At 39.1% G+C, this 26,075-nt stretch overlaps 1 protein-coding gene across 1 annotated transcript in view; it reads left to right on the top strand.

Annotated features, from left to right (window-relative positions):
• The window catches only part of LOC139723758 (probable E3 ubiquitin-protein ligase HERC4), a 35,224-nt gene extending 11,227 nt beyond the window's left edge, over positions 1 to 23,997 (top strand). The window contains 11 exon segments of the mRNA XM_071634969.1: positions 2,270 to 2,465; positions 4,325 to 4,488; positions 13,170 to 13,289; positions 14,060 to 14,155; positions 17,135 to 17,350; positions 17,695 to 17,790; positions 18,848 to 18,966; positions 19,543 to 19,743; positions 20,603 to 20,786; positions 21,986 to 22,088; positions 23,592 to 23,997. Of these exon segments, the coding sequence (XP_071491070.1) occupies positions 2,270 to 2,465; positions 4,325 to 4,488; positions 13,170 to 13,289; positions 14,060 to 14,155; positions 17,135 to 17,350; positions 17,695 to 17,790; positions 18,848 to 18,966; positions 19,543 to 19,743; positions 20,603 to 20,786; positions 21,986 to 22,088; positions 23,592 to 23,800 (1,704 nt within the window). The 3' untranslated portion in view covers positions 23,801 to 23,997.
• Positions 23,998 to 26,075: the final 2,078 nt, after the last annotated feature.

Raw genomic sequence — 26,075 nt, forward strand, 5'->3', positions numbered from 1 at the left:
CATTACGCATGAGAATGAGACTGCCGTTTAAAGTCATAATTTACCATTTGCAGATGAAACAAAAACCCAGCAATAGTGCTTTAAAATAGTTCTAAAATGTGAGTCAGGGATAGAAGCAACCACTGTGAAAATTTGAATCAGTAAAATCGATGCCAAGTATTGTTAGATATACTAAATGTGAACAATAGTTATAATAAAAATGTTTCTTGACTAAACCGTATACCGCTACGGTTTATTGAGTGAAATACTGACATCTCCTTATATTTTACGCTTTATTGCAAAACTTTTATATGGGAGGGTGTTTTGTGGTACAACAGACCTACACATATGCATGAAAGGCGATATCTTGAACACATTTCAAGTGACTGCTCCCATAGGTAAAGTGGACCTTTAAGATCAACGATTCTCTCAGTTTTGCTGTGGAGGGAGAAATAGATATGTTTCTTGGAATATCTTCATATCTATTCATGGACAAAGTGTTTTGTAGAGAATCTTTTGTAGATTATTTTAATCCAAACAAAAGACTTGAAGACACTACAAGGTATTTTCTCATCTGCTTCTGTTGAAATTTAAGATGAGTATAGCTGAGAATGATGATTAACAGGAATGGTATGAGAAGAAGTTGAAGTTGTCCTATGCTTGCCAGTTGAGTCATCAGTTTAAGTAGTCAGTAGCCTTTACTTGTTCTGGACCTACATTAGAATTTCAAGAGAGGTAAAAAGTAATTTAAAGGGGCCCTGAAATCCAAATGCATGTTGACTTGTGTTGATTTGTGATACCCTCAACATCACTTTTGCAGTGAAACAAATATCTAGAAACATTCCATATATTTTTAACGATTTTTTCTTCTATTTTTCTTCAGATTACTTGGGAACGCCCACAAAAAATCCTTCCAAACCAGTATTCTTGAGATGACCTCATCTGTCAATCATTGCTAAAGTACTGAAATGCTTAACAAAAGATATTGGAATGCACCTTCCCCTCGACTCAGCATAACTTGCATGTTCCCTCGCCATGTCTTTTGTTAGTCACATTAATATCACAGAATCTTGCAAGTTATGCTGAGTCGAGAGGAAGGTGCATTCCAAGAAAAAAAAAAATCCTTCCAAAAAAAAATCTGAAAAAAAAATAGAAGAAAAAAAATTGTAAAAAATAGAAGAAAAAAAATCGTTAAAAATATATGGAATGTTTCTAGATATTCGTTTCACCGCAAAAGTGATGTTGAAGGTATAAATCAACACAAATCAACATGCATTTGGATTTCAGGGCCCCTTTAAAGTAAAAGAGACTGTAGGTGATTGAGTAGTATGTAGGACATGTCCTTTAAACATTAGATAGTAAGCAGTTCGTAGTAAAAATTACGTTGAATAGCAGATAAATTGTACATTTTTTGACATGTGTACCATTGTATTTGTTCAGCACCAGACAAATCCTTTCATTATAATCAGGTAATTTGTCCCCACCGAACGAGTTCAAGCAGGGGACAATGAAACGGGCTCCGTACGTGTATGTGTCCGTCCGTCTGTCTGTGTGTGCGTTCTTGTGTGATCAAAATGTTCAATTTAATACTTCTCTGTCATTTATGAGCCTATTTTGATTCTGTTTGCTTTATATGATAGCACTACATGGGAGCTTTGAAACTTCTACACAGAATTTCAGTTGTGACCTTTGACCTTGACCTTTGACCTATATTGTACATTTTGCTACAAAATGCTACTCCTTCGCCATTTCTAACCCGATTTCGATTCTGTTTGCTTTATGTGATGGCACTAGGTGAGGGCTTCAAAACTTCTACACAGAATGTTGACCTTTGACTTCTTTGACCCTTGACCTTGATTTTTGACCTATATTGTACATTTTGCTACAAAATGCTACTCCTTCGCCATTTCTAACCCAATTTCCATTCCGTTTGCTTTATGTGATGGCACTAGGTGAGGGCTTCAAAACACAGAATCTTGACCTTTGACTTCTTTGACCTTTGACCTTGATTTTTGACCTATATTGTACATTGGCTACAAAATGCTACTCCGCCATTTCTAACCCGATTTCGAATCCGTTTGCTTTAAGTGATGGCACTAGGTGAGGGCTTCAAAACTTCTACACAGAATTTTGACCTTTGACTTCTTTGACCTTTGACCTTGATTTTTGACCTATACTGTACATTTTGCTACAAAATGCTACTTCCGGCGGGGACATACATTACGCACCGCGTAATTTCTACTTTTCCTTGTTGAAATTTATCATCATTATTATTGTTTTTTATCACTAGATTTCAGAAGTCATCACATCAACATTAGTGCCGAGTCTTCCAGAGTCCCCTCCTGATGTGGAGGCCCTCAGACTCTACCTAGTGCTAATGGAATGCCCCGTCCTCAGCAGGCCTCAGGAGAGATGGTGCAGACATACCATTTGCCAACTGGGGAATGCACTCTGTAGCTTGAAAGGGGCAGCAGACAAGATATTAAGTGAGTTACAGTGAGACACTAGGATTTAAATGGATTATACTTTTAGTATGTAACTACTTTCATCCATGTTGGCATTCAATGTTGGGGAATATTAAATTCCATGAGTTTGCATTGCCACTTGCCATTTTTCTAATTTTGTGGCAGAGTTTAAAAAGCCGCTTATATTTTCACACATCTCTGTTGTGGAATCATTCTGTGACGAAATGAAATTCAAATAGATTCATGAAGCCTAGCGTGAATCTCAAAATGCAGGTTTTTGTCGAGCTCACCGTAGGTGAGGGGAGACTAAGGGATCGCCTGTGGCGTTTGTCCGTCCGTCTGTCCGTCGTCCGTTGTCTGCGGTCCGTCGTCTGTCCGTAATGCTACAAAAACTTGAATAACTCTCTACTGAGGACTTCAATTTCGATCAAACTTGGAGGGAAGAGTGATTATACAAAGTTACACATTTTACCAAATATGAAGGTCATCTCAAGATGAAAGGTCATAGGCAGGGGTCAATGAACTTTAGGGCCCAATGTTAAGTTTTTACGGCGCGTTTCTATTATGGCTCATAACTTTTGATGTAAATGTCAGTAATTTTGTGACCAAACTTGGATGGTAGATGTCCCTAAGCGAGTTGAAGATCACCACGTGGTCAAAGGTCACAGACAGGTGTCAACGAACATTTAGGGCCCAATGTTAAGTTTTTACGGCGCGTTTATGGCTCATAACGGCGCGGCGATTACTGCGCGATTATGGCTCATAACTTTTTATCCCTGTGTCCGTTTGTGACCAAACTTGGATGGTAGATGTACCTTGGGGAGTTGAAGTTCATCACAAGGTCAAAGGTCACAGATAGGGGTCAACGAACTTTTAGGGCCCAATGTTATATGTTTATGGCTTATTTCGATTATGGCTCTTAACTTTTGATCCTTATGTCCGTTTGTGACCAAACTTGGCTGGTAAATGTCCCTTAGGGAGTTGAAGCTCACCACAAGGTCACCACAAGGTCAAAGGTACTGTATACGCCAATATTTTCGTGTACAGATATTTTCGCGAATCACGGTATCAGTGGCATTTTCGCTTGTTGTTAAATTCGCGATTGATACTAGTACTAGTCGGGTCTACTGCCAAGCTTTAAGCCCCAGAAACACATTCAAAACACTTGCCAACGTACATTGTACTTGTAACGTTTTTCCATTTGCATTGTGACTTCCCAAACATGACAATAGAAAAGACGGGATGATACGGGAACTTACAGTGAGACAATCACATACGACATTCACAAGTACACTTTGTACCTACCAAACGTCGCAACAAATTTATATAAGTTAGACTACAAAGTTTCAGAGCTGCGCTAGCGCTAGCGAAAGTTTTACATGCATCCGGATATCCGTAGGCCTCACGCACCCAACCACATCGAGGCGGTGTTCGTTTGCATAGGGTAATGTAGCACGGAGATTGCACATTTTAATGCATGTTTATCATCGTACTGCACTTCCAGATCGGTCGCACTGTCGCGTACTAGTATGTGCCAGCAGTTGCAGTACGTATTGGCCGGTGTAACAGCCGCGCGCTGGTGGTCCGGCAAGCGCTTGTCATCAATTTGTACATAATGTATGACGGGGTAATATTTTCGTGTGTCTTTAATTTCACGATCAGCCCAAAGCTCGCGAAATTCACAAAAATGAAACCCTCGCGAAAATAACGGCGTATACAGTAATAAGCGGGGTCAATGAACTTCCGGAAGTTAGAAAAACATTAATTTCTTCTACATGAATGGGCAAGACACATTTTGGCACTTGCCTTGTTAACTCTTTAGTTTCTATGTCTTGCTAGAGAGAAAATCTATATTGTTGGTGTTCCTATACCTTGTACAGCTCACTGGTGGGCCGGGTTTCAGCCGCGGCATTTGAACCGCATCCTCACTATTCACAAGGATGGCGTCATGGCGATGCTCCAAGTTGGTTCCTTCAGACAACTGCGGCAGGAGGATCAAATGTTTCTGGATGTGTGCATGAGAGTCCTAGACAAACTGTGCAAGGTAAGACATCTGCAGATGTAAGTGAACTTTAACCCTACTCAGGCTAGGCTTTTTTGGTTCTGCTTAAAACTGGAGGGGGACAGATTCCGGATTTTGATAGTGGCTTCTGAACATTTTGTCTTTGTCTCATGTCGAACAGATGCTTTTATTGTGAACCTCTTTGACAGTCTTTGTTGCCCTCCCTTGCATGGAATGACAAAAGACCAGAGCCCAGCGTTAAGCCCGCTGCAAACTACTCAACCTGAGGTCATACAACCCTCTGACCATGAGACCAGGTCATGCCACCTGGCAATGCACACTATGCGACCTGACCTAGGACCTGCAACCTGCCTCCCATGTGCTCTGATAGCACACAGCACATGCGCAGCTAAGAGCTACATTGTAGCTACTGTAGCTAGCTATAAATGCACGACCACTTGAAAATTCCAACATGCCAAAACTTTTCCGTCGGGTCATGCAACCTAGGCTTGTGACCTTACACTTGAGTGTATGGTGACGTCAAATCGACAGTCAGAAGGTTTTACGACCTCTAGTCATGTAGTGTGCGGTGGGCTTTACATCCAGTGAATAACTGATGTGTCTGTTCACCATGTCTGTGATCTAATATTGCACCGAGGTGTAAAACCTTGGAATATTAGCCCTCAGTTATTCGGCAGTTGTGACAAACCAGTTAAATTCACCCACTGATCTCACCCCATCTTTGAAGGCTGCCCGTGATGTGTCAATTCCAGATCAGGTGATGGGCTCCTGGGAATGAATGCCCCCAAAGACGATGTCCAACTGTGCTTTATTTGCCACATTATATACATTTTTTATGTCAGTGGCATACCATTGTGACACCAGCCACTCATTAAACATACAATGTATGTACCATGTCATTTAATGAAGTTTCAGTCATTTTTATTCAGGTTCAAGTTCAACCTGCATCCATGCATTATGTGTACTTACACTGTATATATAGTACTTATAGTTGCCATTTCAAATCCCTGAAAATGGTACAGCATACAACACTTCCAATCAGATGTACACAAAGAATGTCCAGATGATCCTTGGCGCAAAAGGATTTAGCAGTTTCAATATGGTAGACAAGATACAACATATGTGACCCTGCATCAGAAAACCGACAAAAAGTTGCCAGACATAGATTTTTAGTTAACCCGTTGAGGACGGACTGATTTTGCTACAACACACATTTCCCATAGACACTTGCCCAAGTACATGTATACTTAGGACTCGTCCTCAACAGGTTAAGGGCAGATTCCATGAGAACAGACTCTCAGCTTTAAAGTGATTTTTTACTCTATTCAAATGGACTCTCCTAATCTATCTTCATATTGGAAAGAAAGCACATACTCTATCTGGAAAGTGTGAACTGAGTAAAGAGGCTCTAAAGTGCAGAATCCATTCAAGCACTTAATCTTCACCAAACCGCACTAGCTGTGCGATGAATGGGACAAAAAACAAGATGTAAACCACCCTAGCAACAATAATGAAGGGATTATCAGATTAAGCTGAAATTGAATATGCTCTGTTAACACATTCAGTCAATGATTAATGCCTACTTTCAAAGCAGTAACATTATCCTTTCAAAAATTATTAGAGTGAAGAAAAGTTATTAATGTGAAGAGTGTGCAATGGATTTTCAAGAAATGAAAAGGTGCCTCTAATACACACCTGATCTCACTACTTTACAGAAAGAGAGGGTTGTAGAAAAACTGCTGAAAACACGCTTTCTCATTCATTTTATGTTCCCATACTAAGGAATAATGTAGATAAAGAATAACTCTTTCAGAAAATATGAAAAACTCAAGATTGACTTGTTTGACCTGTTTCACCTGTTTTGAGTCCTCACGTAGAATCAAGGGATTTGACTGTTTGTTGGTTTTGTGATGCACAGTCACATATAATAGATGATACAACATCCACTATTTTTTAGCTAAAGATAACCATAGTTGCAGTGCAGATACAAATATCAGGAGTAAAGAATATCTCCTGTCTAGGTTGAATGTAAAAGCTCTGCATTTTACAAAATGATGATACCAACTTCTGCTTTTAGCATTTGCCAGTTTATGCTGCAGATACATGTTATGAGTGTCAATCATGTTCTCTTCAACTGTAGAAGCAGATCTTTATAGATATATGTGTATTTTCTATCTTCAAAAAGTATGAGAATTATGCTGAAAATGGTATTTACACTGTAGAACATTCCAGGAAACAGCATCCACAAATCTACATATGTGACCCTGCACCTCAAAACAAACAAAAAGTCGCCAGACATTAATTTTTACTTAAGACCATATTCTGAAAGAGCAGACTTTAAGCTTTGAAATTATGTATAACTCAAATCATATGGACTCTCCTAACCTATCTAAATATTGGAAAGAAAGCACAAACTCAGGAAAAGTGTGAACTGAGAAAAAGAAGCTCTGAAGTACAGTGTCTATTCAAGCGCTTAATCTTTACCAAACCGTGCCGGCTGTGCGATGAATGGGACAAAAAACAGGAAGTAAACCACCAGAGTAACAACAGTGAAGGGATTATCAAATTAAACTGAAATTAAACATGCCTCATTAACACATTCTGTTCATAATTAATGCCAACTGTCAAAGCAGTAGCAACATCCTTTCAAGAGTTATTAGAGTTGAAAGTGAAGAGTGTGGACAAGGCAGAAATGAAAAAGGGATTCTGAAGACACACCTAATCACACTATTCTACCAAAAAATATTCGAGATAAACTGCTAGAAAAACACACTTTCCCGCCCGTTTTACGATACCAAATTTTAGCATAATGTAAAAGAAGACCTGTTCTTTCAGAAAATATGAAAAAGTCAAGACCCATTTCATTTATTTTCAGTCCTCACGCAAAATCAGTGTGTGCGACTTTTTGTTCGTTTTGAGGTGCACGGTCACATATTATGTTGTAAACCCATAACACTAATAACATCTTACAATGCAACTACTTCCTCCAGTACCACTTCATTATCTGAAGTCAAATATTTTACAGTTTCATTTCAAGGATAGCACATGTTTGGAAGTACACCAACCTTTAAAAGCACCATTCAACTCTTTGAGATTAGTTTTTGTTTAACATTTTGTGATATATGGTACTGAAACATGGCAAATACCAGCTTTCTACACTTCTTAATGTCTAAGCAATTGCAGTGATAACATTTTGTTGTTGTTGTTGCTTGTAAGAACTTCTTATGCATACTTCATCACTTTGTGAGATTACTTTTCACTCAGCAGGTATAAGTTACTCCTGTACAAGAACCATTGTTATGCCTTTATGCTCTGCAAGTTAGATCACCCTTCACATCAATACATTCATATTTAGTTTTGTACATCTTCATAAACTCTGAAGATGTGTTTTTTAATTAATGAAGACTGTCAATCACTCTTGAATGCAGACTTTGCAGTTATTGCTCTCAGGCAATTGTCTTGAGTTGCATTGCGATGGTTGTTACCATTTCTGTTGTCACTGTAAATGGTGTCAATTTCAAGCCTAGGAGTACCCATTGAAAACAATTTAATCATTTTCTTTGAGCCGATGTACATAATTTGTTCAGAAAATTTATTATTCAGCCACCCACCATGGCGTGGGAAGTGCTTGCTCTGATACTCGTTTTAGAAATTTGTGTGCACTGGCTTTTCCCATAATCTCCCTGCATGCATCATCAGCATTGCCATCATAATCATCATCACCAAGTATTTAGTCAGTGTCAATCTCCACCCTTCCATTGTCAGGACGACTGCTTGATGCAGTTTGAAACATGAAGGCATCAGGATTGTTGCTGTGCCAGGCATTGCATAAGAAAGGTTACACAACTCCATGGCTTGCGCAATCTCTTCTGTAGCATCACATTTCATGTCCACATTGCCTGTTGCTCTGAGTAATGTATTCATGCCAGATTAGTTTTCATCCTCCACTTCGGTGATCTGTACACCACTTCTCGTCACAGCTGGTATCACAACTTCTTCTTTGATAATAATTTTGGGCCTGAGGAACTCTTGCATCAGTGCTTGTGTTAAGATTTCTTGGGCTATCATCCCTCTCATGATGGCCGCACATGCCTCTTCCACATCGTCACTGTTATTATCCCTGTCCTCGACATCGGTTTCATCCCTACTCTGGATATCATCATCATTATCCATGTTGGGGCTTGGTGGGGTCTTGGAGAGGCTTGAGGCATTGGAAATGTTAGGGAGGGGTGAGCTGCATGTTGGGACTGTGGCTGGTGCAGCTTTTGATGTACCACATCCCATGTTGACAAGGAGATGAGCTGTTCCATGCACAAAAAGTCAAAAGATTCCTAATCAGAAATTTCCTGTCATAGTTACTTTCCTGTGCCAACCAGTACTGGTCAATAACAGTTACGGCAAGCATACTACATATTATGTAATGGAACAAGTTATCAAAATTATTCAAGATCTCTTCAGATCTCGGCCGCTGATGGCGCGATCGCCGCAAAATTTTGCTTGAACATAGAGTCGGATGTCAACTACGAGATTATTAGGTCACATAAATAGAAAAATATTGATTTTCTATTTTTGATAAATTAATTATGTAAATTTATGCATGGAATTTGTATTTTCACCTGTAACTCCATTAAAAAGACTGAAGGATTGCTAAATTTTTGTGTCAGAATTCCTTAAGACACATCAAACAATTTTCTTGTCAAAAAATGGCATAATCAAAATCAATTTCTTTTGTTTTTTATTTTTTTGTTAATATCTTATCTATTTCGTTGTTTTTTCGACCTTTTGTTTTCTATTGTTTTTTCAATCTTTTGTTTTCTATTGTTTTTTTACCAAATTTTGCTGCAGGCACTTTCTCAAGCTTATCTACATTAGAATTGATTAATTTCAATGATTAAAAGTTGAAATAATCTAATTTATATCAATTTAACACAAAAAAAAAACACAATTTGCATTGGATTTGTACACGCAATCGTGAATTTGAGCTGTTGGTCACAAAATAGAAAAATATTGATTTTCTATTGTTAATAAAGTAATTATGTAAATTTATGCATGGAATTTGTATTTTCACCTGTAACTCCATTAAAAAGAATGAAGGATTGCTTAATTCTTGTGTCAGAATTCCTTAAGACGCATCAAACAATTTTCTTGTCAAAAAATAGCACAATTTCTTTTTTTTTTCTTTTTTTTCTTTCTTATGTATTTTATTGTTTTTCGACCTTTTGTTTTCTATTGTTTTTTTGACCAAATTTTGTTGCAGGCACTTTCTCAAGCTTATCTACATTAGAATTGATTAATTTCAATGATTAAAAGTGGAAATAATCTTAATTTATATCAATTTAACACACACACACACACACAAATTTGCATTGGATTTGTACACGAAATCGTGAGTTTGAGCTGTTTTCAGGTCGACTTTTGTATGCAAATTATTACGTAACTTCAGAATGGTGTACCTGAACGTTGCAAATTTGGTCTCAAAATATGCGGGAGACTTGAATGAAAAAAGTCATGAAATGATGCGGCATCATCTCTGCGCGTTGCGGAATCATGGTGCGAAATGTCAAGGGGGGGGGGTCAATTTGACTCCTCTAGTTAGAATAGGGTTTATGAAGGAGAAGATTGCGTAACACAACAAGTTATCAAAATGATTCAAGGGTAGAAATATCAAAGATCAGGGTTCAGAGGAGAAGAACGTGTAACACGACAACACTACCGTGTGAGGTTATGCTAGTGACATGTGCAAGATGATTCCATCTTTTGAAAGTTTAAGATATGATAGGAAAATTACTCATGAGTTTGAGATATGCATGAAATGACGTGTCATAGGTCAAAGGATGAGAGATACAAGTTACAGATGCGTTTACCTATAGACCGATTCGGGTTCGTTGAGGGCAGCAGACAATTTGTGGCACTGGGCGCAGCCATGAGCTCATTTTGAGGTGTCTTAGCCGACCCCCCCTCCTCTCCCCCACCCCTGGGCAACATGTTTATCATGCACTTGTAACAAAGGTTCACGCACTAAGCAAGCGTTCGCGCACTCCGTACGAGACGCCTATTGGCTAAATCGACCATGCATCAGTTTTTCATTTCGCGTGCGGAAAGGGGTGGGGGAGAGGGGAGGGGGGTCGGCTAAGACACCGCGTTTATGGCGCTGCCCATGCCAGAAATGCACATAGCGCATCACAGAATTGGTCTATAGCCTGTGGCAAAGTTGAAACAATTGATTTAGTGATCAATGAATTATGAAGTTACACTGTTGAGTGCAATGGGCTGAGACTTTTCATGCCCACATTTGTCGCTAGCTTGTTCAATTATTTTGAATCCACTTTAAAGAATGTAGTATGCAAAGCAAAGTTCTGACAAATAAGTTCAAATATAGTATCATATCATGCAAAGATTCGAACTGAAATTTGCCATTCCCTTCCTTCTGGATTGCATAGTCCTACACTACTATGTGTTATGCACTATGTAAGCGTCATTGATTAATATCAATAATGTCATAGATATCATTATCTCTGTTCTCATTAAAAAAAACCCAAACAAACAAATATTTAACTGATGAATGCATCCTCACAAATTAGCAATGCTCCCATTTCCACTAGTTTTAAAACCTTTGTTTTTCAAGATTGCATTGGGTATCACCAGGAGTGTTTAATTGATTGATTTGCAGCTAGCATCACCCCAAAGCCAGCCAGAAGTTTCTGACCCAGAATTGATAGATCATTTGCAATCTTGGAAAGTAAAAAAAAAAAAAAGCGGCAAAAAGTGGAGAAAATGTGTTGGTATTCTCGGGCTTACCCCTGCTATGTCACACTTTGCAGATGATGAAGGTGGATGAAACATTCATGTCATGCAGCAGCTCTAGAAGAAGAGTTGAGTCCAGTGAAACAGATTGATTGTAATATCTGTCCTGGCTTCTGAGAATGTTCAATAATTGTGATATATTCTGTTGCTGCCAGGGCCTTATATCATAGTTCTTTTTAAATACACAACTAGGGTGCAGCAGGGACTTCCCCTATTTGTACTGGGGGGGGGGGGGGGGGGGTGTTGAGTAATGTATTGAAATGTTCCTCTGAGGGTCTTGACATTGTACTGCTGTATAGAAGCAGTGTGCTGTTGCCAGGTAACTTGTAACATACATGATTATAGCTAATTGTATCGTCTGCAACTTGAGATGTGATCAAACTCACGCTGTGATTGAAACCAGCATGGATTGTGTGTGTCCTCATTACAAATACAATTGTACCACCAGTTTGATTTATTAAATGTGTGTCGTTATTCTGAAGATGTACTCCCAGTGAACAAGTTGTTGAAATGGCAAGAACCATGAAGACAGCCATTGAGGAAAGCTCATTGTATCCTCTGCTACTTGAGGCTTGGTCTAACTCTTTCTGTAATTGAGGAGCATGGATTGTGTGGGTCCTCATTACAAATACAATTGGACCACCAGGTTGATTTATTAAATGTGTGTCGTTTTTCTGAAGATGCACCCCAGTGATCAAGTTGTTTTTTACCTGTTGAGGACAAGTCCCGAGTATACTCGGGCAAGTGTCTATGGGATATGCGCGTTGTAGCAAAATTAAACCGTCCTCAACAGGTTAAATTTGCAAGAATTGTGAGGACAGTCTGTAGTCTCATGAGGAAGTTGGTCGGTCTTTTATTGATGGGCACATGGGTGGGAAATCTTTAGATGATTTGCACAATCTTCATGACAAGAATGCGGAATCAGTGGAAGATATAGTGATGTTGTGTTGTAACTGCATGCCTTTAATAGTAGATTTTATAACCTTAAATATTATGGTGCTTGGCTGTTTTGTGTACATTTGTTCATGTGAGATCATATTTGCACAATTTGTCTCCCCCCTTTTTTTTTTCTCAAAAAGTGAAGGCGCAATTCAAAGTCTAGACCTGTTGATAATGTATTTGACTCACCAGCAGTTGACAATTGTTTTTAATTTTTAGTTCCGTGCAATACCCATGTGCTCTACAAGTGATTACAGAGAATAGCTTGAATAGATTTACAAATTCATATACCCTCAGAGTGGATTCCTATATGAAGATGATATGTCCCTCCCCCTTCATATATACATTATATATGTGCCAATTATGTAGATCGTAGAGGTTAGCAGAGCAGAGAGGGACGTCACCTCACTGAGTGTGAGCACTACAGTCTGATTTTACCTGATCCTGTACATGTAATGGGGGTGAACACAACTCTTTGGGTATACAATGAATAGGATTTTATGAAGCATTTTTTTATCCTTGGACCTTTTATTGCACAAACGAGCATTGAATCCCAGACACTCGGGAATTGCCATTGTGTTGAATGTACAAGGTATAGTGTGTGTCTGTGTGCGATACTTTATATGTTTCCTTTTATGTGCATTCATCTTTTCTTGCTTTTTTTTTTCTCTCTCTCTTCATTGTTGTCTTTTCCTTGAAGGTTGCTTGCAGCATTAATAGTGCAGACTGTATGGAAACATTTCCAATTCCCATTCTGACTTCTAAAGAAGTTGAATGCCAAAATGTGGCTAATAAAGACATTAACAAACATGCAATATGTGATGTACACTGTACTAGCAATGAACGATTTGTACTGTATTAAAATTCATGTTTGATGCCTTGTGTTGTCACGGCACTCACTGTTGTTGCTTTAATACATGTATGCCATTTTTGTCTCTCAAATTTGGATTTCTCTGCAGGTTAACAACAATAATGGCGAGATTCTTCCGTACTACATGTTCTACATCCCAGACATTGGGAAGTACATCAACATCCAGGAGCACTTTCTCCTCTTCCTTCAGAAAACGGTTGGCTCAGGGGTAAGAAACTCGTCGCCGTGACTTGCTTTCAAATTCATGAAACAAAGACTGTGGCAATTGTTGTATCAGTGCGGCTAAAGTGCGTGTTTCTGTTGTTGTTGTTTTTATTAAATCAAATTTTTGGGCCTATTATCTAATGCTAATGAGGATGCAATGCAACCAGGGGAAATAATTCAAGGAGGGCCAACAATATGTGTAGTGCTCAGATGAATTATTATTGCCACTTTTGAGAACACAAATGTGACATATATTGTGTAATTTGGGCTAAAAAGAAAATAAATGTGGGGGTATTATTCACACTTATGCCGCAGATTTAGGACATGTAGGTACATTCTAATCGAAGATATACATGAGTGCTGTCTGACTCTAGACTTAGAATTTACTGATCCAGAGTTATGATATAACATTTACTGGAAACATTTGCCAGGTGTATGTAAGGGAAGGTAAAAGCTCAGTTTTGCTTTTAAAAATGACAAGAAATATGAGTGTCATCTCATTTCTTTGTATTTACATAGGGTATGCAGAATAATTAACAAATCACTATTTTTTACTACCAACTAGTGATGATTTACACCTTTGTTTACTTTTCTTAAATGCTAGACATGTGAACAAAGCTGGTGGCATTTTCGTGTTCACTCAAAAATGTGCTTTATAAAAAGAAAATCCTTGAGATAGATGTCACAAGTGAAGTCTAATCCTCAATCTTAATTTGAATCAGTGAAACGTTTCGCTTGGAATGCCCTTTGTTGTTCTCACTCTGTCTCTGCTAGGATGTGCATTCCTTCACATTTTGTGACTATCCCTTCGTCTTTGACACCAACACAAAGACACAACTTCTTCACATCGATGCATTACTTCAAATGAAGGTCAGTAGTCCTTTCAAAGTGAAATCTTTTCACAGCTTCTCGTGGTGGTTGGTGTGGACACAAGAGTTTTTTGTTGTTGTTGTTGTGCCTGTTGCTGTTAAAGTGTATTTGTTTTTATAGAGTAAGTTTTGCTTTTTCTATCACGTTACCAGTCTTACAATTTTGCAAGACATTAAAGTGACCATGTCTGTGTTTAAGAGTACGTTGAACATACCCCGTAGTACATTTTTGAATGTGAAATGTGCAATGAAAGCCAAGAGCAGTATCATTGCACTGACCCTTTGTGAGTGTACATGTAGTGTAGGACACACAGACATTAGAAAAATGTATCTTTTCATTATATTGACATATGTTTCAGTTAATTGTCCTTGCAGATGTGTGAAATCTGCAAGGACAATGAACTTGCACATGTTTGAAATGTGTAAACACATAGTCACACTATAGTAAATGAGAATAAATCTTAATGATTATTGTTAGTTACTGCCATCAGGTGCGCCGGAAGCAGTTTTGGATTGGGGGGGCAAACATTGGAGGGGGCTCAAGATTAGACCATGCATATGTTACACAATATACACATACACACACACACACACACACGCACACACACATCTATTATATATATATATATATATATATATATATATATATATATATATATATATATATATATATATATGTAAAGTGGCGTACGGTGGGTCGAAACATGGGGGGAACCATAAAGTAATTTTGACGGTCTGTATGCTTGTGCGTGTGTGCGTGAGCAATAATGGGACTACATTACGGAATGTGATACATTCAACAACGCAGTCATTGAGGAACATTGTAAGTTTTCCTTACATGGATTATGGAATGACGGTGTGAAACGATCGACAAATTATATACTGTCAGCAACATAAGGTGAATGGCATAACAATAAAATGCGAGCGAGCGAAGCGAGCGAGCTTGAAAATTTTGATATTCTACAGTTCCAAAACTGGAGCTTTAATTGTAGCTACATATTTCGCTTTGAAATAAATGGGGGCGCATCGGGTGCAACTGCTGGCAATTATTGGCAGCAACATTAGGAGAATGACATAACGATTCAATGCGAGCGAGCGAAGCGAGCAAGCTTGAAAATTTTGACATTCTACAGTCCCAAAACTGGGGTTTGTAGCTTCATCTTTCACTTTGGAAATTAATGGGGCGGCGCATCGGGCGCAACTGCTGGCAATTACTGGCAGCAACATTAGGAGAATGGCATAACGATTCAATGCGAGCGAGCAAAGCGAGCGAGCTTGAGAATTTTGACATTTTACAGTCCCAAAACTCCCCTTTGTAGCTATATCTTTCGCTTTGGAAATTAAGGGGGGCATCGGACCCAACTGCTGGCAATTACTGGCAGCAACATTAGGAGAGTGGCATAACGATTCAATGCGAGCGAGCGAAGCGAGCGAGCTTGAAAATTTTGACAATTTACAGTCCCAAAACTCCCGTTTGTAGCTATATCTATCTTTCGCTTTGGAAATTAAGGGGTGGGGGCATCGGGCGCAACTACTGGCAATTACTGTCAGCAACATTAGGAGAATGGCATAACGATTCAATGCGAGCGAGCGAGGCGAGCGAGCTTTAAAATTTTGACATTCTAGAGTCCAACAACTGCCGTCGTAGCTATGTTTTTCGCTTTAGAAATTAAGGGGGAGGCGCACCGGGCTCAACTGCTGGATGCGAGCGAGCGAAGCGAGCGAGCTTGAAAATTTTGACATTTTACAATCCAAAAGCTGCCGTTTGTAGCCATATTTTTTCCCTTTTATTCATTTATATACATATTTATTTTATTTTCTTTGTTTATTCATTTATTTTTATTATCATTATTATTATTATTATTTTTTTTTTTTTTTGGGGGGGGCTTTTTGGGGGGGCAAAAATGCGTTTTGCCCCCCCACTTTTTGGATTGGGGGGGCGGCCGCCCCCCCTGCCCCCCCACTTCCGGCGCCTATGACTGCCATTTATATTGACACCCCAGATTCTGCTGTCTCGTGTCTACAGATGAGTGTGCTTAATCAGTCAAAGTGCGTACTGAAAATATGTACATTCATGGTGTCATTTGTTAAGTACAAGAAAGCAATCGCCACCTTCATTTGAAGCTTTGTGTTGTGTGTGATGGATAGCATTGAGTTTCTATCGTGTTTTCTATCACTTTTTATTACTTTTCTACTTTTTATGCCTCCACTTTTTGAGCAGTTCTAGACATATCATTTACCTTAAAATATAAGTTTAATTTGTCCATTTTGACAACTTTTTGTTTCAGAAATGATTGTTTTCAGAGGTTCGTGTATCTGTTAACATATCTTATTAGTACTTTTGTTTTTATAAACTATACAGTGCACTCCCGTTACAACGAACACGGTTATAACGAAATTTCGTTATAACGAAGTAAAACTTCTGGTCCCAAAATTATCACCATTAATGTCTATGGTACAAAATTCGCTTATAACGAACACGGTTATAGCGAAATTTTCGTTATAACGAAGTCTTTTCTGAGCCCCACGGACAAAGAAAAACAATAGAAATGTGCTCTGTTATAACCAAATGCGGATCGCCTTCGAAAATTCGTAGCGGAACAAGCATGGGCGAACGCTTCACATCACGGTGTGTTCGCTCCGTGTACACGCACAGATTCCATCAATTTTATGCTCTCTTTAATGTAATATCCAAACGAAATTTAAAAGGTACAGTATACCATTCCGTTTCACATATCTGGCACAGTGTATGATGAGTGTTCAACAAACAGAATATGATATAAGCGTGGTTTCCTTGTTTTTGTTATATATTGTATTTGTTCCGTTATGACGAAATTTCGTTATAACGAAAGAAAACTGCCGGTCCCGAGCATTTCGTTATAACGGGAGTGCACTGTATTGGCACAAAAATATGATTGAAAATAAGATGTGATATGAATTGAAATGATTTGTATTTTTATGTGTGTGTGTGTGTCTGCAGTTTGCAATCGAGGAGGTGCGTCAGAGGAATCTGGAGAGAATGATTTCCTCTCAGATTGACCCCGTGAACCCGTGCCTGGTGCTGTGCATCAACCGGAAGACCATTGTGCCATCGACGATCAACCAACTCAGCAAGTGTTTCCATAGCGACTTCAAGAAGCCCCTGAAAGTTGTCTTCATAGGGGAGGAGGCGGTGGATGCGGGGGGTGTCCGGAAGGTGGGATACATGTACTCAAGAGTTTGCCTCTCATTAAAATATCTAATCACTATAAAAGTGGACATTTTTGTGAATTGCACCCGACATATGAAGCTAGCATGAAAATCAAAAGCATGCAAATCATTTGCTTCTTACATGTAATACCCTTTTATACATACTCTTCTTTCCATATGCTGACTTGTAGAAAAAGAAATTTTTATATGAATTAGAAGAAGCTACAGTGTTTCTTGAGAGGTTAGTAAAGCTTGAATGATGTGCTATCTGTGTAGAGAGAAGTTAAAGTGTAATTGAAATCATGCTTTCCTTCGTTTATTTGTTTACATTTGATTTTTTTCATTCTGCAGGAATTCTTCATGCTGATAATGAGGGAGATTCTAGATCCAAAGTATGGCATGTTCAGATACTTTGAAGATTCAGGCAAAATATGGTTCAACAACAAGGTAAGACTGTTCACTTTCATTAGTTGCCTATTCCTTATAACCATTTTGTGGACATAGAAGAGTGTCAAGATGTAAAACACTAGGAATGACATTTCTTTCATTGAAGGAATTTTAAATACACATGGATAGAAATTGATGAGGTGATGTTGCCTGAGTAGCCATGAATATCTACAGGATGCACAAACATGAGCTGAAATCAGTTGGTTAGAATCAATGCCGAACACCATGTCTGATGAAATATAATATATACGTTGGAATGCTTTCAAAATAGGTCAGTTGATGGCATGATCCTTAATTTCATATATTTGTTTATGGTTTCTTAGAGGTGGAATGTCATTTACAGTCAACTTGATGTCCCAGTTTAATGTTGTGGGCATCAAAGGTTGCATAAACACGGCATTTGTTGTTATTTTGTTAGATTCAGAGCATCATAAGAATTACGTTCTATGCCATGGAGGTGTGCCTTGTGTCTTATTATGTTCTACAAGAATATGAGAAGGCCATTTATTTCAAGAAATGAAACAAAAATGTAATCTATGTAAGAGAATGGATATCATGATATTATGGGCACATGGGTCATTTTGAAATTTGCTCTTTTACAAATAAAGAATGCATTCTTCAAACTGGTCTTCATCATAAGTGACAACTTTAGAAACATAAGTCATAGCTTACCACTTTGTGAGATGGTTGAAACAATATATTTGTAGTTGTTTGTAACACCATGTATGTTTTATCACTTCCACAACTGTGATACTAAACTGAAATATAAATTCCTTAATTTCCTGTGCTCAATTCTGATGCCAAACATGGTTCCATGACATTTGCTCCTGTGGCAATTGCTTCCATGAAATATCTGCATGCTATGCCAAACCAATTTTACCCACAAACATAACCCTAACCATGATCCTTATCCTCACATCAAGCTAAACCTAAAATCCTATGGCAACCCTAAGTCCTTGGAGAAAATAAGACCGGAGCAACTGTGGCTGGAGCAAATGTCATGTCTCCGCCAAACACTGAACAACCTGCTCTCTGATCTGTTTATTTCCATACACAGTCGTTTGAGGACCCTGTAATGTTCCGCCTGGTGGGTCTGGTCTGTGGACTTGCCATCTACAACCACATCATTATCTCCTTGCCTTTCCCTCTCGCCCTCTACAAGAAACTTCTCAAGAGGTAGGTAGCACTTGTATCCATCATGCGGATGACTTATACTGTATCAGTCACATCAGAAGGAATTCATGATATTGGCATGAAAAGAGAATGAACACTCACCACCTGCACTGATGACAAAGTGCTCATAACCTTTCAGATGCAGGAATTATACTTGCAGTTGTAGCCATCTAGTATGATCAGGGAATTAACACATTCCATTCCTTGTGGCTTGTAGATACAATGTACTGTAAAACCAGAAATTTTCGCGTTCATGTTTAATTTTGTGAATTTTGCAAGAGCCAATATTCGCGAAATTAAAATGCATGCGAAAGTTCCTGTCTACACTATATGCATTGAATACCTGTGACACTTCGCGAAAATTTCATACTTAAAAAAAAAAGACTGTTGGCTCCAATTTGAGAAAATTTCCTGCAGCGAATATTTCTCCTTTTACAGTATTTGCCAGTGTGGTAAGCTACGTGAACTAATTATTTGTTCTGCTTGCCCAGTTAGTGCTGTTTGTGATGAATTTGTAGCTCAGTGTCTTTAGATGCAGTTGGTGATTTTCGCAAGGTATCGTGCCATTTGCCTCGCCAGGAAGACGACCCTAGAGGACTTCAAGCAGCTGGAGCCTCAAGTGGCCCACAACCTGCAGGCCATGTTGGACTACGAAGATGAGGAGAGCTTCAGCGACACCTTCCCACTCGTCTTCCAGATCGACGAGGACAACTTTGGCCAGGTGCAGACCACGGACCTCGCCCCCAACGGAGGGCAGAAAGAAGTAACGGCCAAGAACCGGTAATTGAGCACTCCATCCTAAACCAAGTCACTACTGTACTAGGCTTCTTCTGCTACCACAAAGAATGTGGTGGAGTCACATTTTCAATCTTGGGCACACACTCATGGACACAAGACACACACATACAAACACAAACACATACAAACATACGCACGCAAGCACACATACATGTAAATTTTTGCCTGAATTGTCTTAGTGTAAATCTTGCATCGTACTAATTTAAATTTCCATCTTCTAAATATCAGTAGATATTTTTTGGGTTGAAATTTCATGTTCAGGCCCTTCTTGCAGGCAGATGACGTTATGTCGTGTAAGAGAGACAAAGACTTTGTCATTCTGTTGTTAAGATGTCTGTACAAAATTTATTTGATACATCATGCAGTTATTCTTGTTGACTTTAATCCTTTTGTATCTCTGTGTGCATTCTGTCTATTTAAAGCTGAGAAGATTTTTAAACTTCCCAAGGATAGACTGTAATAGAACAAATTGTGGATGGTGGTATGGTCAAATCTCTCAAAATGTGTTCATCTTTTCCTTTTGAACAGATCTGTGTCATTTGTTTCATCGACTGAATTTGCAGTCATGCAACAGATGCTTGTAAAAATGATTTTGTTGCAGGGGGAATTTAGTAAATTGGTCTCTTTTGACCTGCCCCTATAATGCTGTATTTCAAATCCTCCATCACACATTTATCTCAAGTAAGAGTAATGTTTGTAGCTATGCCTTTGAGCAAAGTCATTACTACAGGTTGTGAAAGGTCAATGTCTGCATGTTGCTTAGTGGAGGAGGCTAGCTACATGTACATGTATGTGTAAATCAGCCTTGAGTGCGGTGAAATCATTCTGTCCATTATCACAGCCAAGAGTACGTGGATGCCTACGTCGACTACACCCTGAACACCTCTGTGGGTCAACAGTTCACAGCCTTCAGCGAGGGTTTCCTGGAAGTCTGCGGAGGCCACGTCTTGGATCTCTTCCACCCCCAGGAACTCATGGCCATGGTGGTGGGAGACGAGAACTATGACTGGGACGAGTTTGAAAAGGTCAGACCGGAGGCATCCCTAGCCACTGGTTCAAGTCACCTCCCAGCTCGTTTTGCCTTAAAGGGGCATTCCAGATGATTTTCATAATTTCACATCATGTAGTACATAAATTGACAGTTCCATGCATAGATTTATGGAATTGATTGTGGTCCTTAAGCAGAGAAACCAATAGTCTGAAAAAAATCTTCATCAAATTATACTGAACATTGTTGATGACATAGGAGACTCACATATTTCAGAAATGTAGCAGTGTACTTTCATTACAATACCGCTTGCTTGACAAGTTCACCTGCATAGAATCTATACATGCCTCCTTCTTTTGTTCTGCTTCTTTGAGCCCCAACTTATGCATTCTAATGGTGAGGCTACTATTTCATCATTCTTGCTCATTGCAATTTTAGATTTTGAAAAGATTCTTATTCCTTATCCCAATCAGTATAGATTCTGAAACTATGTATTCAGTATGGCTAATTTGTAGTTGTTCAAATGTAAAAGTCCGAAAATCAGCTGGAGGTCTCCTTTAAGCACAATAATAATAATAACAATATTTAAAAAGTCTCAGTGATTTGTATGTACCCTACAGGCAAGTGTACTGTAAACGAGGAATGTTTGCGTGCATTTTAATTACGCGAATTTCGCGAGAGCCAAGATTCGCGAAATTAGTTCTTGTCTACACTATGTGCATTGAGTGCCAGTGGCAACTCGCGAAAATTTCATGCTGCGAATATATCATGTTTTACAGTAACTCATTACCATTATTGCAGTAATCAGGCAGTGAAGTGTAAGGTGTTACGATGTAGAGCTCCCTTCTACATGGTAAGCACTGTTGGGGCACCCATCCCGCTTCATCATGAATATTCATCATCTACGTGTATCCGTAATACCGTGGAAATACATGATTTTTACATTTCCCGCCAGCGTTTTTACATTTCCCAGCAAAACTGAACATTTTTCCATCTCCCGGCGAGACGTTTTTACATTCCCCGTTGATGCAATTTTTATAGATTTTTACATTCTATGGCACCTATCTAGCGTTCTGGGCACTTACTAGTACAGTATCTTACTGCCTGATGAATATTCATGATGAAGCGGGACGGGTGCCCAAACAGTGCTTACCCTTCTACACGCGACTTCTGTTGCAGCTTACACGCAAAGCCTCCAGGGTGTAACAGTGTCAATTATCTGTTTTGTGTTTACAGAGTGTGGAGTACAAGGGGCAGTATTACCCGGGCCATCGAACAATCAGATTCTTCTGGCAAGTCTTCCGAGAGATGCCGCTGGAAGCCAAGAAGAAATTTTTAGGTACAGTATGAAAAAGGAATCATGTTGGTGTGTTAAATTGTGTAATGTGTGGATGCAAATGTTGCCATGATAACCCGTTGAGGAGGAGTCTGATACTCGGGCAGGTGTCTATGGGAAATGCATATTGCAGCAAAATAAGCCCGTCCTCAGTGGGTTAATCTAAGTAATGTGTAGATGCACATGTATCATGGAACCAGCTGGTAGTTGGATATGTGATACAAGGAGTATTATTAAAGGCATAATTTACCATTTGCAGATGAAACAAAAACCCAGCTTTAGTGCTTCAAAATAGTTTTAAAATGTGAGCTAGGGATAGAAACAACCAATGTAAAAATTCAAATCGGCATAATTAATGTCAAGTATTGTTAAATATGCAAAATGTGAACAATAGTTGTAGTAAAAATGTTTCTAGAATAAACCTTTTACAGTTATGGTTTATTGAGAAAAATAGTGATATCTCCTCATATTTTAGGATTTATTGCAAAATTTTTTGCATGGTAGGATGTTTTGTGATACAACTGACCTACACATACAATGCATCAAATGTGTTATCTCAAACATGTTTTTAATCACTGCTCTCAAGGGTAAACTGTACTGTTGATTATCAAGCAGACACAGGGATACCAGTTATCAGGCAAAAGCCTGAATTCAGGCCCAGGTAGTATCAATGTTCAGGCCCTTCTGTGTACAAAGTAGGTTCATGTGGATTATGAAGTTTGTATCACAGGTGAGACCCTTTAGATTAAACTCCTTCTTCTGTTGAAGGGTTTTGCCTATATTACCACCGTCCTAGGCCATGGGTGCAGAAGAAATATGTAGTATGTATATGGAGGAATAATGGACCAAAATCCTTGTCAATACTCGACAAGTAAACTGTAAAACCAGAAATATTTCATGTGCTTGAAGCTTTTGCAAATCTTGCAAGGAGCCAAGATTTGTGAATGTAAAATGCATGCAAAAGTTTAGACAATGCATTGAATGCCAGTGAAGTATCAGTTGACCTGTAGTGCTGCTGGGACAGTTAGACCTACGTGTAGTGTGCGATCAAACAAAATTGCAACTGCACTTTCAAACTGTGTGTGTTTTGTAGTGTGTATTCAGTTCCGTTGTGTTTCTTATTGACCAGTGCTCAGTGTTTGTGTGCAAGATATCTTTTGATTATGAGTACTTGTAATTTTTCATGGTCAGCAATTTGCGAAAGTTTCATTTATACTGTGAAAAAGGCTGCCGGCTCCAATGTGCAAAAGTTTCATGCTGGAAAAAGGCCATAGGTCCGAATTCATGAAATTTTCATGCCACAAATTTTTTCTGGTTGTGCACTATTCAGATGCACTATAATACATAGGAATTATTTATATTCACAGTTTGCATTACATCGTAGGCTAAAGTGTTTATTGTTTCTGTTAAGATGGAAGTTTGCTATTGAACTGGCAATGGGGCTTACGTGTATGAGTTTGGTTGGCCCTTTGTTTTCAGGTTGTTATTATTCTTTTTTTTTTTCAGTCTTCTTGACAGGGAATGATCACATCCCAATCCAAGGCTGGAAGAGTTTACAGGTGATCATCCAACCAGTCAAAGGGGGTGAGGAGTTCTACCCCGTGGCCCACACCTGCTTCAACCTCCTGGACCTGCCCATGTACACCACCAAGGAGGTCCTCAAGGAAAAGCTGCTCACAGCCATAGAACACACCCAAGGGTTCACACTGGCTTGAGGGACCCAACCAAGGAGGGTCGTGGATTTAATCCAAATGAAATTGGGGACACCTGCTTATATTCTTGGCTGGAGCTCCTTCCTGCCCAGATGGTGAATTTATTGTGGAAGGAGCTTTTGGGGGAATTATCTCAGCATAAATGAAGATGGCTGGTGTCCTCTTTTGGAGGAATCACTTTCATGTTCAACGGGGGCACGGCTACACCCATCCCAGAATCTGCATGGAGATGCGTGGCGACCTGAGATGATATGTCTAGTGCAGATCTCATCCTGTACAGGTTAGTGCATGTGAGAATGGCACATACGATTCTGAAGAAGAGGAGCATCGTTTATTACGTATATGCAGTGGTGCCTCATCGTGAAGGATACCAAGCAAATGAGGTGTTGGTGGTGTGGATGCCAGTGGCAGGGAATAGACATGAGGCCCCCTCAAGGAATGATGCCTCAGTGTAGTCTCTTCCTTCCTTTATCTGAGGGAGGACACATGTTATGCAGTGACTGCCACATTATGCAATGCTGAGAGGGGCCATTGAAACAAATCAGTCTGATTCTATTTCAGTGCCTTTTTAGAAATAGAGTGTCATGAGATGATGAACAAATTATTCTAATGTATGTCTTGCCCTTTAATTTTTTTTTTTTTATACCTGCATATTTTCCACATTGAAGAAATTATTTCTCTATACAAGTTTGTTATGTGTCATTATATGGCAAAATGTTATGGTATAGGATAGCTACAGCCAATCTGCAGTATGTTGTTGATGATATGTTTAAAAAGCTTAACACAGTTTGACATGTACATTTATTACAGGAAGGTGTTAAAATCTGTTAACAGGTCCGAAGTGAGGAAAATCTCTCACAAGAATGGCAGTTGTCTATTTCTGTCATATGTTGCTCAATGTTCAGAAAATAAAATGCTTTCTCCGTAATGAGTTTTAATACTTAATCTTTTCTTTTTTTTTTTGAATAACCAACTTTTTCTGACAGCAAATGTAGAGAGAATCCTAAAAATTTCCTGTTCTACCAACTATAGTGAGTAAAGCATGCCTGTCGGCTGTGCGTTCTGTAATAACTTTATCAATACCCTGTACTGTTCTGTATTACATATGTTCACATGCATGCTGTATGGAAGTCATGTACTGTGGGCCATTGTCCTCGATCATGCTATGCGCATGATGTTTGAAGACATTTGTTCAGCGTGCTGTGTCTTCTGGTGTTACAAGAGCAAAATCTGAATCTTTATGCAAACTGGATATGCAGAGACAGATATCGCACATATCATGAGAATGTACCAATAATCATCACAGTTTCTACGCAAGTCTGTGAAGGTCAGTTTGGCGTAGTTGTATCGTAACTACAAGTCTCAATCACACTCATACTGTCCTGTACTGGTAATTTGTGTGTGACACATTGATACAAAAAGCACCATTGCTACATGTCATCCCTTTTGATGTTTAGCCTTTGCCACAGACATTGAGACTCGTGATGATCTCTGTCTGATGTATCTGAAGGTGCACTTCATTGCACAGTCCATTGTTGAGCTGTACATGTACTTCTTCAAAATGTATGTTTCGTATGCCATGATATATTGCATGATGTAGAGGAAGAAGTGATGTTGTTATCAAGCGTTATAGTGGATTGTGACTGTTGTCTTGTCCATGCACAATGTGAGCATATATGCATGCAACCATGATTGCTTAAGCATAGTTTTTCTCTATGCTTAGTTAGCTTAGAACTCCCTCTGGAAAAGTCAAATGCACTTTCCAGTACGCTTAAAAGAGTTTGTGCACGAATGCACAGTTGAACAGAGACTCCAACCCTAAGCACCTTCTGATCTGGTGATTCTCGTCCCAGAAACCCCTAGAAAACGGGAGACTCCAACTTGATGTGTGTGAAGCGCAAATCACGAGCGTAAAGTGCGAAGTTCCTTGCATCCGGAGTCCAGGGCCCACTGAAGGGCCCTGGAAGCTCTAGGGATCTAGATGCTCTCTCATGCTATCTCATGTTCATTTTTCAACATATGATGACACTGAGTAAGAGATCATTTCAAATGGGAGACATAGAGCCAGGGCGGGAGAACGGGAGATTTTGGAAAAAATGGGCTTTCGGGAGGAAATCTCCCGTCGAGAGCGGGAGAGTTGGAGTCTCTGGTTGAAGTTACCCCATGGCTGAGTAATTATTGTATGAAAATCTACACAAACTCCTGGCCAGAGTCCAAATTTTATCTACCCTGAGAAAGGTTAGATATGACAGTTTGAAATCAGCTTTAAATGTTTCTT

This window comes from Diadema antillarum, unplaced genomic scaffold (genome assembly GCF_040938485.1).
Source record: "Diadema antillarum isolate AM-2024a unplaced genomic scaffold, OU_Dant_1.0 scf00000199, whole genome shotgun sequence".
Classification (NCBI taxonomy): domain Eukaryota; kingdom Metazoa; phylum Echinodermata; class Echinoidea; order Diadematoida; family Diadematidae; genus Diadema; species Diadema antillarum.